Source organism: Hyperoodon ampullatus, assembly GCF_949752795.1.
Source record: "Hyperoodon ampullatus genome assembly, chromosome: 19".
NCBI classification, from domain to species: domain Eukaryota; kingdom Metazoa; phylum Chordata; class Mammalia; order Artiodactyla; family Ziphiidae; genus Hyperoodon; species Hyperoodon ampullatus.
In genome coordinates, this window is record NC_136932.1 from 17,010,568 (window position 1) to 17,027,034 (window position 16,467).

The 16,467-nt window shown below is 62.1% G+C and overlaps 1 protein-coding gene across 1 annotated transcript; it reads left to right on the forward strand.

Moving 5' to 3' along the window:
• Positions 1 to 1,375: 1,375 nt before the first annotated feature.
• On the forward strand, positions 1,376 to 15,030 carry TMC6 (transmembrane channel like 6; the record flags this gene model as incomplete). The annotated part of the gene is made up of 20 exons (XM_079726005.1): positions 1,376 to 1,434; positions 1,588 to 1,730; positions 1,903 to 1,998; positions 2,318 to 2,476; positions 3,779 to 3,884; positions 4,029 to 4,122; positions 4,359 to 4,616; positions 4,907 to 5,097; positions 5,962 to 6,106; positions 6,791 to 6,946; positions 7,362 to 7,516; positions 7,624 to 7,705; positions 7,936 to 8,033; positions 9,104 to 9,199; positions 9,452 to 9,527; positions 10,239 to 10,372; positions 10,516 to 10,692; positions 10,784 to 10,862; positions 13,444 to 13,511; positions 14,598 to 15,030. 20 exons carry the CDS (start codon positions 1,376 to 1,378, stop codon positions 14,827 to 14,829), a joined length of 2,604 nt encoding a protein of 867 aa, XP_079582131.1. The 3' UTR covers positions 14,830 to 15,030.
• Between the last annotated feature and the right edge of the window lie 1,437 nt (positions 15,031 to 16,467).

The window sequence follows — 16,467 nt, forward strand, 5'->3', positions numbered from 1 at the left end:
AGGCAGCCTCTGAGCACCTTCCATCTCCCTGCTCCTCCCTCCTGGAGAAGGGGTGTGTGGGAGAGGCCTGTAGATCTGAACCTGGGAAGGTCTGTCTTTCCAGGAAGGAATTCCAGCTCTAGGGACTGGATTGGGGGGCACACCCTCAGCCCCAGCTCCAGCTACTTTCCATTTCAAGCGGAGTCAAGAGTCCACCTCTGACCTCTCTCTGCTGGTTTCTCCACACTGTGCTCCTGTGAGAGAGAAGGTGGGGGGGCTTGGACTCTGTGCGGCCTGGGCTCAGAGACTGGACACCCCTAAGTGAGGGCACTGTCTGGGTACAGCCCTAGCAGGACCTGCTCTGTCTGGACACCCTGGCCTCACCTGAGGAAGCCCCTTGAGCTGAGCCAACTTTCCTCCGTGCTGAGTTCCCCGGGGGTGAGGGTAGCGAGGAGGGGTGGACAGGGCAGACCGAGGGCTGGGCCCAGTCTTGCTGCGGCAGAGTCCCGCAGGACTCAGCGGGTGGTTGGGAGCCTGCTGCCCTCGCCCCACTCCCACAGGCTGAAGAGCCTGGACAAGGCCACCCTGGTTCAGTTGTCTTGGGTGATGGCAGAGCCCGGACAAAGGCTGGACAAAGGCTGCCTGTTTAACGCCCAGCACCCCTCCCCCAGCCAGCTGCCCTGGCCTGCTGGGAGGTGATGGAATGTAGGGGAGTCTCCCAGGAGGGCTGTCGACCTTGAGACCTTGACGCGCCCAGGTTGGCGTGCAGTGACTCCTGTGGGGGGGATGCAGGGTGGGGCGCAGCCGAGGAGGCCATCCTGTCTGCTGTTCTGTCAGGCGCTGGTGAGGGTGAGGACCCAGGCTGCTAGCTGTCTGTGGGATTTCCGGCCGGGAGGAAGTGCTGTGTGTGGTCACGGGCGGGCACAGGGAAGGTCTCGGCTGCCCTGACCTTTCTCACCCAGAGGGCGGCATCTCTGGGTCAGAACCCTAGGAATGGAGAACCTATCCACAGGCACCCCACCCACTCCGCATCTCTCAGGGATGGCGTCACTGAGGAAGCCGGTGGGGAACTGCCCAGACTCCCCTCACTTCCTTCCTCCTTCCCTCCGGAAGGAGTTCCCCTCAGTCCGTTCTGGCCTGAGGATTATTTGGGGCCACTCACTTGGCCATGCGTTGGTGTTTGTGTGTGGATGGGGGCAGGATGGGGGCTCAGGCAGCCTGGGCTGGGAGTGGCACCCCCCATGGTCCCCAGGGAGCGGGCAGTGGAGCTGGGTGCCAGGCTAACTTTGCTGTAACGCTTTCTGTCTCATCACATGGGCAGCGGGAGGCTCCTGAGGCTGTGTCCAGGCTCTGAACTGCCCTAGGTCGGCAGATTGGCTGCGGGTGGGCCGCAGATATGTCCCAGTCGCTGGCTTTTGTCCTCAATGTCCCTGAGACCCCACAGGACCCAGAGGAGTAAGTGCTCTGAGGTGGGGCTGGGGGGCTGGGATGCATCACCCCCAGGGAGAGGTGGTCTGGACCTCAGCCCTTCGGAGGGGATAGGATGCTGGGGCAAGGACTGGGTCAGCCGCAGCCTGAACTCCTGCCCCTTCCCCATTCTCACCCCAGCAGCCAGGAGCCCAGCCCCTATGATGAGAGCGAAGTGCACGACTCTTTCCACCAGCTCATCCAGGAGCAGAGCCGCTGGGTGGCCGAGGAGGGGCTGGAGCTGCAGCAGAGGGTACCGGGGGCTGGAGCCCTGGGGGCCTCAGGTGAGCCCGCCTGCCCTGGCCCAGGCCGGGTGCTGGGATGTGTGGGCCAGACACGGAGCCTCTCAACCTCTCAGGAAGCCCCTCCTAGCAGCTTGGGGCAGGGGGTGGGCAGGGGATATCTCCGGCCAGTGGTGTCTGTAGAACCTCTGGATGAGTCTTTCTTGCTGGGCAGGCAGTGACCGCCAGGCCTTGCTGGGGCCCGAAGGCGCCCCTGTCTACAGCACGGCCACACTCCGCATCTTGGCCAGCATGCCCAGTCGCACCATTGGTGAGTGGGACCCTCTGCCTTTGGACCCTGGGCTGGGCTGCGGTTTCCAGCAGGGATCTGTGTACCTCAGAGCCAGGCCTCTTCGGCTCTTACCCCACCCCGTCTGCTGCTTGGAGGCCCAGCCCAGTCCCATGCAGCCTCGCCGCGGTCTAAAAACGACTCTGGAGTCCTCACGGGGATAAAAATATGCTTTGGGGAACCTGGTGCTGCTTGAGGTCTCTTGTGAAAGAACTTTCCTGGGTCCTGGGAAGGAGTGGGGGGGCAGCCCCTGCCTCTATGTAAGGGGGGCGCGTCCCCCCCTGACCAGCGGCCTCCACAGGCCGGAGCCGCGGCGCCATCCTCTCCCAATACTACAGCCGCACAGTGAGGCTACGCCGCAGGGCCGGCCGGCCTCAGCTCAGGGATGTGGGCCGCTCAGCCCGGCCCAGCCTCCGCCTGTACGACCTGGAACTGGACCCCGCGGTCCTGGAGGAGGATGGTGAGTGAGGGGGGCCGGAGCCTCGGTGGGGAGGAGGTCAGCAGGCCGGGTCGGGGGGCTGGGGTGCAGTGGGCTGTCTGAAGGCCCCCAGCGGTGAGGTCTCTTTGCAGGGGTATGGGAGTGTTTCGGTGTCCCGGCCACTGGCTCAGAGAAGTGCGGGCCTTTCCGGCTGCACAGTGTTTGGCTCATGCAGGCATGCGCTCCACAGCGTCTGTTGAGCATTTGTAGTGTCGCAGACGCTGGTGTTGGCTTTGGGATGTGATGGTGGTAAGCAGACCCAGTCAGCTCTCATGCAGCTTATTGTCTGCCTTGTGAAACAGACAGGAACCAAATAAATGGATAAGTGGATGGTTGAAGCTCAGATAAGGGCAGCTGAGGAAAGGCACGCCGCAGGAGAGTGTCACGGAACCTGTCTAGCCAGGAGTGACCCAGGAAGGCTTCCTGGAGGAAGTGACACTAGAGTCAATGGGGCATGGGCAAAGGCCCTGAGGTGGGAGCCTGCTGGCTTGCCTGAGTATCTGGGAGGCCTGTGTGGTGGGGCTGGGGAACAAGGGAGAGTGGACGTAGGAGGGAGCAGGGCGCAGCTCACAGGTTGGTCTTCAGCCAGGTGATCTCTGGCATCAGTGCCCAGGGGCTTGGGTACTTCCTGGGGCCCTGCCTGTGTTTCCTCTCCCTGTTTACCCAAGGCCTGCAGCTGGTGGGTGATGGAGCAGTGCAGGGTGGTGTGGGCTCTGAGGTCAGGATGGACATTCCAGTTTCACTGTGTAAACCACGCCAGGTGTCTGCCTTCTGGTCAGTTTTTATCTGTAAAGTGGGGTTAAAATAGCACCCCTTTTCCAGGGTGGTTGTGAAGATGACAGGAACGAGGACATAGGGGAGGGGCAGATCTCCAGGTCCTGCCCTCCCCTACTCACCCCACCAGGCCTTGGCATAGTGGGAAGTGGTGGGGGGACGGGGGGGGCTGCTGAGTGGGGGGCGGACAGGGCTCAGGGGCATTGGGCGGTCGGAGCAAGATGCGAGTGGGGACCCAAGAGGAGAGTTTGGTTCAAGGCGGAGGGGCCGCTGGGCTGGGCCTCGGAAGATGCTGGGAACTTGATCGTGTCCTGGGCTCCAGGGGGTGGAGGTGAGAGAGTGATGACCAGTGGGGGTGTGGGACGGGTGGGCAGCACAGGGTCCTAGCAGAGAGGAGCCATCGGGCCCGGCAGGGCGGCAGAGGCCTGTGTTGCCGGGGAACGGCCACAGTTGTGGGAGGGAGGGAGGGATGCTGCGGGGAACCAGCAGGGCTCCCTCCTGCTCCTGCAGAGAAGCGGGGCCTCCTGGTGAAGGAGCTTCAGGGCCTGACGGTGGCCCAGCGGGACCACATACTCCGGGGGATGCCGCTAAGCCTGGCCGAGAAACGCTGCCTGCGGTCAGTGCCCCTCGGCCTCGTGCGGACCCCAGACCCACTTCCTCGGCTGGGCGTGGTGGTTGGTGAGAAGGGCCCTGAGCCTGCGGTGGGCGGGTGGTCCCTGGGAGGGAGTGGACCAAGCCCTGATGCTGCCTCTGCCCCCAGAGAGGAGAGCCGGCCCCCGAGGGGCAAGCCGAGGGCCCGGGCGCGCCGTGGGCTCCTCTCCTGCTGCAGCCGGCTGCGTGACAGCTGTATCCTGGTAGGCGCCTCTGGGCGGCTGGTGGTGGGGGCGCTGAGGGGGGCCACGTGTTCTCCCTCCGCGTGCCGCTCGTGGGGTCCTCTAGCCTTCAGCCTGGCTCTGGGTGTGATCGACCCCCCTCCCCTCGTGGCTGCCCCTCCACTGCCCCTGCACTCTAGGCCTGGCCCGGGGACTGGGTGGGGGCCGGCTCCCCTCTCCAGCCTCGCCTGAGGGCTGTCCTGCTGCTGACCCTACAGGCATCGCACAACCTGGGGCTCGCGCTGCTCTCGGGGCTGCAGGCCCTGATGCCCTGGCACTACGCCCTGAAGCGGATTGGGGGCCAGTTCGGCTCCAGCGTCCTCTCCTACTTCCTCTTCCTCAAGACCCTGCTGGCCTTCAACACCCTGCTGCTGCTGCCACTGCTGGCCTTTATCGTGGCCGTGCAGGCCGCCTTCCCGCCTGCGCCCTCGGGCTCCACACCCGCCTTCAGGGGCCTGGAGCTTCTCACGGGCGGGGTGAGGCTTGGTGGGGGCGGGCAGGTGCCCCCTTGTCACGGCTTCCTCCAGGGACCCCCACCTCACCCCTTGCTGCGACTCCAGGAGGGGGGTGCCCTGGCAGCTCCAGGGTGGCCGCGGCCCTTTGCCCACCTCCGTGTTCTCCTCACTGCCCCTGCCCTGGCCCTTCCCCTTCTGCCTTTCCCCTCGCCCTGCCCCCTGGGTGCCCTCCATCTGCCTTCCAAGCCTGAGGGTGGGTCAGGTGCAGGGAGGGGGAGAGTCCCTGATGTGGCCGGGCGTCCTCTCTGCAGGGCTGCTTCACCCACACCGTCATGTACTATGGCTACTATAGTAACGCGACGCTGAACCAGCCGTGTGCCTCCCCGCTGGATGGCGGCCAGTGCACGCCTGTGGCGGGCGGCCTGCCCTACAACATGCCCCTGGCCTACCTCTTCACCGTGGGGGTAGCTTTCTTTATCACCTGCATCACTCTGGTGTACAGGTAATAGCCCTCCACCCTATGACCCTGGCCCTGAGCGCCATTGATCCACCCGTGCATCCATCTGTCCATCCATCCATCCATCCAGCTACCCATCCATTCGTCCGTCCAGCTACCTATCCATCCATCATCACTTCATCATCCATTCATCCATCCATCATCACTCCATCCATCCATCCATCTATCAACCGTGCATCCATGGATCCTGCCTTCTTTCCATCCATCCGCCCACACTTTCATCCATGCACCCATCCACTCCACAAACATTTGCTGTGCTCTGCTCAGGACAGGAAGGTAAATGAGTTTGGTGCATGTCCTTGAGAAGCTTGCTGTCTACAGGAGAAGACAGGCCAATGAAGAGGCTGGGAAACTCCTGGTGTTATGTTGCTCAGGTGTTTTGGAGCATAGGAGAGGAAGTCAGACCAGCTTCCCAGGGCGGTGGCACTCATCCCAGAGAGGGAGGTTAAATGAGGGGGCTGGAGAAAGGCCGGGGAAGGTGTTTTGTTTATCGGGAGAGGCAGTGCAAAGGCCCTGAGGTGAGCCAGCACCTTCTGTAGCCACGTCTGGGTGGGAGGCAGCTGGCCATGTTGGTGGGGAGTGGAGCCTGACCCCTCTTCCAGCCACTTGTGGCTGGCGGGCACCCTGTTGGTCAGGGCTGATTTAAGAGTGGCCGGCGGTCCACGCCAGGAGGCTGAGAGCTCTGGGCTAGAGGTGGGGCAGGGAGAGTGGCCGGAGGCCCATCCAGCGCCAGGAGGGCTCCTCTGGGTGGGTGGTGGGTTTTGGCCGCAGGGAGCACCCATCTGTCTCCTCCCCAGCCGCTGCGCCTTCCGCCCCATCTCACCCTCTGCCTGCCTCTGCTTCTCCCAGCATGTCCCGCTCTTTTGGGGAGAGCTATCGGGTAGGCAGCACTTCGGGGGTCCATGCCGTCACTGTTTTCTGTTCCTGGGACTACAAAGTGACTCAGAAATGGGCCACCCGCCTCCAGCACGACAATATCCGAACCCAGCTGAAGGTGAGCTGCCCAGGGGCCCTGGGGCCGCTGTCCCCCACCCCGTGTCCAGGGAACACCAGTCGGGGCCTGCTCCAGTGGGAGAGGGTTAGGGCTGCTCTCGGGCCCTCTCCCCGGAGTCCCTGTGTCCCCCGGCCCCCGCGGGAAGAGGCCTGTGGGGCACCAGCTGGCACGTGCTCCCGGTCCCCAAAATAGCCCTGGGGTACACGTGAGGACACTGAGGCCTCGGTCCTTTGCCCAAGGCCTCAGGGCTAGAGGGTGGCTGGCCTGGGCCTTGCGGAAGATTCTCTGCCTTTCTGGGGTTTCCCGCTGCGGGATTTGGGTCAGGGCAGCTCACAGCTTTGACCTGGCTGATGGGCCCCCAGGGAGTGCCCTGGGGCTCCGGGTCAGCAAGGGGACAGCTGTCCACAGGCAGGACAGCTCAGGAGGCAGGGCTGGGGAGGGGGGGTGGGAGCGGCTGGGTCAGGCCTCAGCCTGTGGCCCTGTCCTGCGGTCTCCTGGTGCCTGGAGGGGCCCCAGAGCAGGGCGAGCGACGGGCCGTGGCCCCAGGGGTGGGCGGGAGGCAACCCTTGGTGTCCCCTGAGCCTCCCTGTGTGTCTGCTCCACGTGTCCCCGGGGGTGTGGTGCGTGTGTCTGCGCGTCTCCATGCGTCTGTGCCGCGGGTGACAGGCCTGCTGCCGCCTCCAGGAGCTGCTGGCTGAGGGGCGGCTGTGGCAGCGCCCCCGGGGGGCGTGCGGACGGCTGCGGCAGGCGGCTGTGCTGGGGCTCGTGTGGCTGCTGTGTTTGGGGACCACGCTGGTGTGCGCCCTGGCCGTCTACACCTTCTCAGAGCTCGTGATCCAGGTGCGGGGAGGGCGTGGGGGTCCCCGCGGAGGCTTCGGCCGTGGGGTCAGACGCCTGCTTCGTTAGCCCCACACCCTCTGCCCGGGCCCTCCCTGGAGGCCGCTTCCCTCACGGGCCTTGTTCTCATTCTTGTTCTGTCTCACACTCTCCCTATTTTTCTGTCCTTTTGTTTTCTCGTCTTGGTTTCTCTTTTCTTCCCCCGACACCTGTGTTCCATCCCCCGTCCTCCCCCTCCCACCCCCCTTCCTGTGCGGTTTGAACACTGGGCCTGGGGCGGAGGGTGGCGTGCCTGCCACTTCCACCCCCCTCTTCTGCCCTGGGAACCCCTCCCTGCGGCCCCTCCCCCGTCTCGGGCCCATCAGTGGACCTGCCTCTGTCCTTGGGGCGCTGACCGCTGGCCCTCCCCCTGCCGTAGCAGAGCCGCGTGTCTGCTGAGCGGGAAGGGGCGCTGCTGGCCCTGCCCCTGGTGGTCTGCCTTCTCAACCTGGGGGCCCCCTACCTGTTCCGCGTCCTGGCCGTCCTGGAGCGGCATGACTCCCCAGTGCTAGAGGTGTACGTGGCCATCTGCAGGTGCGTGGCCAGATGGGGCCGCCAGGTGGGGGTTTCTGGGGCGGGACCTCTGTCTCCCAGGCACCCCTCCCTCAGCCTGTGCACGCCCTCCCCCCCTCTGTCCGCAGGAACCTCATCCTCAAGATGGTCATTCTGGGGATTCTTTGCTACCACTGGCTGGGCCGCAGGGTGGGCACCCTGAAGGACCAGGTGAGGGGGGGCTGGGCGGTGCTGGCAGAGGTGTGGGGCTCCCCGGGCCCCTCAAGAGGGTCTGCCCTGGTCCCAGGTTGGGGGTGGACGTGGTGGCCCCTCACAGCAGCCAGCCCTCACCTGATCTTACCTGGCCTGGTCTACAAGCATATTGGAGGCCCCCAGGTGGGCACAGGGAGCAGGGGTGGGGGGCACCAGGGCACTGGGGGCTGAGGCCGCGTCCATTTCAGTGCTGGGAGGACTTTGTGGGCCAGGAGCTGTACCGGCTTATGGTGATGGACTTCATCTTCACGCTGCTGGACACGTTTCTGGGGGAGCTGGTGTGGAGGTGAGGCCCCAGGGGCGGGTCCCTGCGCTCACCTCCTGGGCACCTGAGCTCCCCCTGCGGAAGGGCTCCTGGCATCCTCACCTGTGTGGTGGAGGTGAGGGTCACTCAGGCAGTTCTCAGGACTCTGAAAATCAGGACCTGACCCCAAACTGGGGCCATAAATCTCTACCCATGACGGCTCTTCTGTAAAATATCGATAAACTGAGAAAAACATTTAGGAGACAGGATATAACCTATTTTGAGATTGGAAAAGAAAACAGGTTTCAAAATGACGCATATAGTATAATCTGTCTCATACAAAGGAAAAAGGGGGTTGGGAGGAAGAACAGAAAGAGGAACATTTTCAGATGTCCTGGCTACTAGTGCTAGCATTGTAGGTGTCATTTCCTTTTTTCTGTGTTTTCTTTGAGAACATATGAATTTAATAATAATAAGATTTTTAAAAAGCCGTAAAACAGGGACTTCCCTGGTGGCGCAGTGGTTAAGAATCCGCCTGCCAATGCGGGGGACACGGGTTCGGACCCTGGTCTGGGAAGATCCCACATGCTGCAGAGCAACTAAGCCCATGTGCCACAACTACTGAGCCCGTGCTCTAGAGCCCACGAGCCACAACTACTGAGTCCACGTGCCAGAACTACTGAGCCTGCGCTCTAGAGCCCATGCTCTGCAACAAGAGAAGCCACTGCAGTGAGAAGCCCATGCACCGCAATGAAGAGTAGCCCCCGCTCGCCGCAACTAGAGAAAGTCCGCGCGCAGCAACGAAGACCCAACGCAGCCAAAAAAAAAAAAAAGAGAAAAAAAAAGGGCAGTAAAACATTTGATGCTGATGTGCTGATGTGCACATTTATACCTGGGTGTATCTGTACATGCTTAGAAAAAAGACGGAGATGAAGCTGGCTGCAGTGTTGACCCTTCAGGGTGGGACCCCAGGCCCCCGTCTCCCCTCTGCATCACTGGGCACCCTGGCGGGGCGGGCAGGGTCTTCAGCTTGGCATGTGGGTCGGGGTGGGGACGAGGGTCTGTCTCGGGGATTGGCCCTCCCGCGTGACCCCAGGGGTTCTTCTGCCCAGGCTCATCTCTGAGAAGAGGTCTCAGAGGAAGGGGAAGCCTGAGTTCGACATTGCGGGGAATGTTCTGGAGCTGATTTATGGGCAGACCCTGACCTGGTGAGCTTCTCCCACTTGTGTCCCAGTGCCTGGCCCTTGGGGAGGCTGACCGCTTCCCCCTGGGCCACAGCAAGGCCCAGCCCTGGGAATCTGGAGTGACCTGACCCCTCACTTCCCCGGGGACCCAGTCTCAGCTCCCCGGGGTCCTGACCCCGAACCAGGCCCGGGTGGCCTTTCTAGGCCTGGGGAGCCACACAGGGGTCAGGACCTAGCCTCTGGGATGCAGCCCTCTCCCCTCCTCGCTCTCCTCAGGCTGGGGGTCCTCTTCTCCCCGCTCCTCCCCGCCATGCAGATCATCAAGCTGCTGTTCCTCTTCTACGTCAAGAAGGTAAAGGTGCCGCTGGGTCCCTGGGAGGGCAGCGGGGCCTGGGGAGAGTGTGCAGCCAGGGTGGCCGCTGGGCTGGCAGATGCGGAGCCCTGACCCAAGTGGTGTGGGGCTGGCAGCCCAGGGCCACCCTCTGGGGTCAGTTCCATGGGCCACAGCTGACCCCCGTCCCGTCCCTGCATCACTGCCTTTGGCAGGCTGGGCAGCATCCCGTCAGGGTCCGTGGTCATTGCCAGGTGCCCGTGTGCACGGGCCAGGGCTTAGGGCCGGGGGGCTGGGAGGTGCTCAGAACCAGGTCCTTCTCTCTGGTCCTGTGTTTCCTCCTCTGTACAACGTGGATGCTGCTCTGGGGGGCACTGCTGGAGATGACGTTTATAAAGCGTCAGGCACAGTGGAGACCTTCAGTCAGTGGAGGTGGCTTTTAGTATCAACCCTTTCACGTGCGGGTGACCTGGCCAGCCTGCCCCCTGTGAGCCTCAGTCTCCCCTCCGTAGACTGGGAGGTAGCCCTGCTGGCCCTTTCTAGCCTGTGGGCTCAGATGCTGAGTGTCTGCTTCTCTGCGGGGCTGTCCTGGGGGCTCGGCTCGGGCTTCCCCTGCAAGCAGAACACCCCCAGCCCACTGCCGGCCTTGCCCCTCTTCCCTCTTGGAGGCCCCACCAGGCCTGGGGGAGGGTGGGTGGCAGGGCGGTGGCAGAGCGCAACCTTTGTCCCCAGACCAGCCTGATGGCCAACTGCCAGGCGCCCCGCAGGCCCTGGAAGGCCTCCCACATGAGCACCGTCTTCATCTCGCTGCTCTGCTTCCCCTCCTTTCTGGGCGCTGCCGTCTTCCTCTGCTACGCCATCTGGCAGTGAGTGGGCCCTCGGCCTCCGGGGGGCGGGATGGGGAGCTGCCCCCTGGGGCCGCTGTGGCTGGTGGCCACGGTTTGGGTGGTGTGGAGGTGACCTTTGTCCAGGCTGAGGGGTCAAGCCGCCTGCCCTCTTCTTCCCCCAGTGTGAAGCCCTCGAGCATCTGCGGCCCCTTCCGGACCCTGGACACCATGTATGAGGCGGGCAAGGTGTGGGTGCGCCACCTGGAGGAGGCGGGCCCCAGGGTCTCCTGGCTGCCCTGGATCCACCAGTACCTGGTGGAAAGTGCCTTCCCCATCTACTTGGCGTCGGCTCTGCTGCTGTGAGTGCGGGGCAGGCCTGGGTGGGGGCCCTGGTCTCCCTCCCCCGGGGCTCCTGCGCGAGGGCCCAGCCTGAGCAGCCATCTCCCGCAGGGCCGTGATCTACCTCAACATCCAGGTGGTGAAGGGCCAGCGGAAAGTCATCTGCCTCCTCAAGGAGCAGCTAAGCAACGTGAGTGCCCCTTGGGCTCCCACCTCGGGGGTGCCTGCTGGCTCATACCCGCGGCCCCTCCCCCTCCACACCTCCCCCCGGACCTGGGCTGTGGAAAGGGCCGCCCCCCACCCCGCATCCCCACTAGAGGCCGCCCAGCCTTGCCCGCAGGCTGTCCCTCCCTCCCTGCGCAGTTACTGGGCCTCCCATCACCTTGAAAACAAGTCACTGCCCCGTAGGTCAGAGTCACTTGGGCTGGCGTTTCCCCAGACAGGAATGGCCTTTCACCTGGTCCTGTCCTCCCTGGGTCTGGGCTGGCTGCTCAGGGGCACCTGTCAGTGACAGCGGGTCTCCCCTGAACACTTGGTGGGCTCTGACCTCATCCCCAGGGCCCCAACCTTGCCCCCAGGGCCCCAACCTTGCCCCCAGGGCCCCGACATCACTCTCCCCACCGCTGTTTCTTCTTTTTTTTTTTTTTTTTTTTTGCGGTATGTGGGCCTCGCGCTGTTGTGGCCTCTCCCGTTGCGGAGCACAGGCTCCGGACGCGCAGGCTCAACGGCCATGGCTCACGGGCCCAGCCGCTCCGCGGCACGTGGGATCCTCCCGGACCGGGGCACGAACCCGTGTCCCCTGCATCGGTAGGCGGACTCTCAACTACTGTGCCACCAGGGAAGCCCGCTGTTTCTTCTTTTTTCCTTCTCCTTCCCAGTTTCTCACTTGTGTACTTAATGCTTGAGCCCACCTTGGGGCCAGCTGGTGCCTGTGTCCCCTAGGCGGTCACATCAGCGCTGGTGGCCACTAGCCACTTTTCGTTAGAAATGACTTGGGGGTCAGCTGCTGGGTGTCAGCCGAGGCAGGACGGGGCTGGGGTGCAGCTTGCCTGTGACTCTGCTGCTGGCTAATTGGTGCAGGGACTCTGGGTCAGGTCTTCTTGTGTGGAAGGATGCCCTGGGGACAGCTCCCACTTTTTATACGGTTATAAGTAAGGCAGTACTCTCCTCCCCTTTCACAGACCGAGGGCAGGGCTCAGGCTGGGCATGTTGGCTGAGGTACAGCTATTGGAAGTGGGTTTTTCCCAACTGGCTCCTGCCCTACCGTGTAGAGCTTTGGGGCCTGTGGTGCCCCGTGGTGGTGGGATGCACAGCAGCGTTGTTGGGAGGGGGAGTCCCAGCTCCGCCCGCCGTTCCTCTAGGAGCTGAAGGATGGTTCCCCAGGTGGCCCTTGCTGCAGGCTGTGTCCTCCCGAGGCCGAGGCTGGCCCTGGTTCTGAGTCTTTGGGGCCACACTTCTGATCTCAGCCTGCACTCGGAGCATCTTTTCCCTGGCCTGGGCAGGTGGCTTACTCAGGTGCACAGCCCTCTGTACCCACCAACTCGATGGAGAGAAAACAGGGAGGTCTCTTAAGGAGGTTCCACCTCGTAGGTGTCTCAGCGCCTTCGTGGGTGAGCCAGGGTCCCCAGCGCCCAGAACGCATCCTGACAAAATTGCTGTTTTCTCTGTGAAGACTCCCCGCAAGGAATCCAGTCTGACCCCGGGGTTTGATGGGCCCTGAAATCCGCCTGATGCTTACTGGGTCCTAGACTTAAAGCTTTATGTGCGTTTTCACAGTACCTTGTTGAAAGAGCCCTGGGTTGGCCAATACCTGCCCCAAAGACAATGTCTTTGTCCTAATCCCAGAAGCTGTGAAGGTGCCACGTTAAGTGGCATTGGGGTTGTGGGATTAGGGTCGCAGACGGAATTACAGTTGCTACTCAGCTGACCTGGAGGTGGGAGATTATCCTGGATTATTCGGGTGGGCAGGATGTAATCGATGTAATCAGTAAGGTCCTTCACAAAGGAAGTGGGAGAGTCAATGTCAGAGAAAGAGGTGTGAGAAAGACTTGACTGGCCATTGCTGGCTCTGAAGGAGGCCGTGAGCCCAGGGATGTGGGCAGACTCAGAAGCTGGAACAGGCAAGGAAAGATTCTCCCCAGAGGCTCCGGAAGGAACCAGCCCTGCTGACTCCTTGATTTTAGCCCACTGAGACCCATTTTGGACTTCTGACCTCCAGAACTGATGTTGAATTTGTGTTGTTTTAAACCACTAAGTTTCCATAATTGATTAGGTCAACAATAGAAAACTTTTAAACCCCATGACACAGACATTTGTATCCCTCTTTTACAGATGGTGACCGAGGTCAGAGGGGAGGTAATTTGCCCAAGACAGACTAAGTGTCAGGGCCGGTTGTACATTGAGTCAGGCTGGGTAGGCAGCCCTCACTGTGCAACTGATCACATTTCCCTTTTCACCTTGGCCACTAGGAAGCTTAGATGCATATATATATATATATATATATATATGTGTGTGTGTGTGTGTGTGTATATATATGTGTATATATGTGTGTATATATATGTATATATATATACATATATATATATGCCCACTATTGGGCTCTTGGTTTTTCCTTGTCCTTGTTTGGTGCCTCTGTCCCCCTTCTTTAAACTTTTTGTGCTTGTGATGTCAGACACTCTTTGTGAGCTACCCCAAGTGCAGTCTGGAACAGGGCACTTCTGGACGGACACGCGATGGCTGTTTTCTCAGCCTTTGTGTTCTGGCATTTCTAGGAGGGGGAAGACAAAATCTTCTTAATCAACAAGCTTCAGCGTATCTACGAGAGGAAGGAGAGGAGCAGGTGAGGGGCCCTGGAGGGGAGTGTGTGGGGGAGAAGGAACGGGTGCTGCACAGGGAGACCTCTTTCTGCCGGTGGTGGGGAGGGAAGTGACTGCCGGCCTCCCTGGGTGGCCCACAGCCTCTTGGGACTCCCCTGCCCTCTTTCCCCACCTTTCCTCCTCAGGTGTGTGGGGCATTTGGGGGAGGAGGAAAACTTAAGTTTGCTGAGAAAGAAAAAAAAAGAAATGAAGGAACTGTGTGCAGGGGGCAAGGTGGGGCTGGGGTGTCTTACGCCCTTTCCCTCCTCTCTGCCAACCCCGTCTTTTTTTTTTAATATCTATTTATTTTACTTATTTTTTGGCTGCGTCGGGTCTTAGTTGCGGCACGTGGGATCTTCGTTGAGGCATGTGGGCTCTTTTGTTGTGGCGCGTGGGTTCCAGAGTGTGTGGGCTCTGTAGTTGTGGCAAGCGGGCTCTAGTTGAGGCGTGTGAGCTCAGTAGTTGTGGCGCGTGGGCTTAGTTGCCCCACGGCATGTGGGATCTTAGTTCCCTGACCAGGGATCAAACCCACGTCCCCTGCACTGGAAGGCGGATTCTTTACCACTGGACCACCAGGGAAGTCCCTCTGCCACCCGTGTCCTGATGGGTCGGGGGTCAGCCTGGCTGGCCTTCTCCTCAGGCCCCTGCCCCCATTCTCCCTGTGACGTGAACACCCCCCCCGCCCCTCCCCCCCCGAATGCTGCTGCCTCAGCCCCGGCTGCCCTGGCGCGGGGCTGGGGCTGCTCCTGTGGCCGCACGTCTCACCCTTCAACTGTTACCTGCGGCTGAGCCCAGGGAAGGGGAGATGAACTCAGACATCGTCCTGCTGCCTGGACAGACAGGCCACCCACGGGAATGCACACACACCCCTCCTCGACCCCCGCCCGGCCAGGTGGGCCAGCTGAGGTCTGCAGGTTGAGGCCCCTGGGGCTCCCCCGCCCCAACCCCGGGCAGCAGAGCCCCCAGAACGAGCCATCTCACAAGATCCCCTGCCCGCACCACTCCCTCCCTTGCCAAGGCCTACCGGTGGTGAGTCCCGGCCTCGTCCGGCTCCTTCCACTTCTCTCCAGAGTCTTTCAGCCCTGGGAGGCCTGGAAACAGCTCCTGAGAAAGGCTGCTGGGGATCCTCTGGCCTCGGCTGGCCAGAGGGATGACTGTGGGGCTTCTCAGCCTCCCGAGGGAGGCCCGCGCTGCCCAAGGCAACGGGGCCCCTTGCTGACTCCCCTTTCTGGCAGGGTTGGTAGAACCGAGGAGGCCGTGACGCCCCCGGCTGTATTCACAGACGACTGGGATGCCCAGTAGGACAGCGCTGGGCCTGGCAGCCCGGGAACCCTGTCACCCTCGGTTCCCATGGACCTGCAGGCATAGATGCTGCCTGGAGATGGCCCCGCTGGGACACGGGGAAGGTGACAGGAGTCTGCAGCCCGTCCGAGGCTGGAGCACCCCCAGTGGACCCTGCCCAGGACTCTATTTATCCTGATTAAACACGTTTTGCGAAATGGGCTTGTCTCGTGGGAGTCCGTGCTTATGCTCAGGCCTGCCCAGGTGCACGTAGGTACAGCCCGTGGACGACCTCCGGGCTGAGGTCATGGGAACTTCGGCCTCGTGCATGTGCCGCCCCTTCAGTTTCTCCCTCTGGTTCTTCAAGGCTGCTCTCCTTGCCAGGCCAGGGCCCTGCGGCCTACCAGATGCCCCGAGGGGCCTCCCCTGGTGCTGGGCTCCCCATGAAGCAGACTCTGTGGGGTTTCAGTGTTGAGCGCAGGGCGCCCTCTTCTGGCCCAGCCTCCGATGGCAGAGATGGACCGCGCTGCAGCTTCAGGCGCTGCCCTGCCAGCCTGTGCCATGCGGGACAAGTACGGGGGTGTGTGGAGGGTGATGAGGTGATGCTCTAGTGGTTACTGGGGTGGGGGTGGAGGGAAAATATAGGGAGGGAATGGGGTGGGTCATTTGCTAGTAAGCCATGGGGAGAGGAGCCTGCAGGCCGAAGGGCAGCCAGCGCCCAGGCCTGTGGCAGGAGCGGGGTCTGGCTGCCGTGACTGGTGGGGGGTGACCCCAGGTCCGGCCGGGCTGTGCTTGAGGAGCCTGTGGGATGCTGTGGACCAGAGGGTGCAGGGAGGAGGGGACGGGGCTGTCACAGCCCCAGTGCTCGCTGTCCGCAGGAGCTGGGGCAGCGGCCGCCATGGAAAAGGATGGGAGAGCGGGGATGGGCCCACGCTCCTCATCCCAGCGGGGAACCTGGGAGAGCAAACCTGGCCTGGGGGGGCCAGGCCAGCCCCGCACTGAAGATGCCACTGCCATTAGCAGTGCTCCCAGCGGGGCCCACGCGAACCCCAAATGGTCCCTCTTCTGAGGACGGTCCCATGCAGGGTGCTCCTGCATTTGGCAGACATCCAGGGGCAGACCGTCACCTGACTTTCTCGGGCGCCTGACAGATCAGGCAGGATTCCTGGGCCTGTTGTGGCTGGTCTCAGCCAGGAGGTGCTTAAGGACCTTTACGAGTAGCTGGCCTGGGCTGTGTCTCCGGGAATGAGTGCCGCTGGGTGAGGTCGGGTGGGGACACTCACCTGGGCTCTAGGGGCCAGTACCCGCCAGATGTCTGCCTCTGTGTGAAGAGGACTGATGCACTTTTGGATGGATGGACATAAGCTGATCGCGTCCAGTCTGAGCTGGCACTGCCACCAGCTATGACTGGGCCCACTTCGCCTGCCTTGCAACAACTATGAGGTCAGGATGAGCTACTGACGACAAACAGGCGAAAGGCCAGCGGGTATTTCTGCAGAAGCCACGTGTGATGGTCAGTTGGTGTTCCTGGCTATCGACTCAAGTGCCAACTGAGGTGTTGCTGTGAAGGCATCTTGTAGGTGCTCGGCACCCCCAGTTAGCTGGCTTTAAGGGTTTTATCCCCACTCATGTGTGTGGGCCTCATCCAATCAGTTGAAA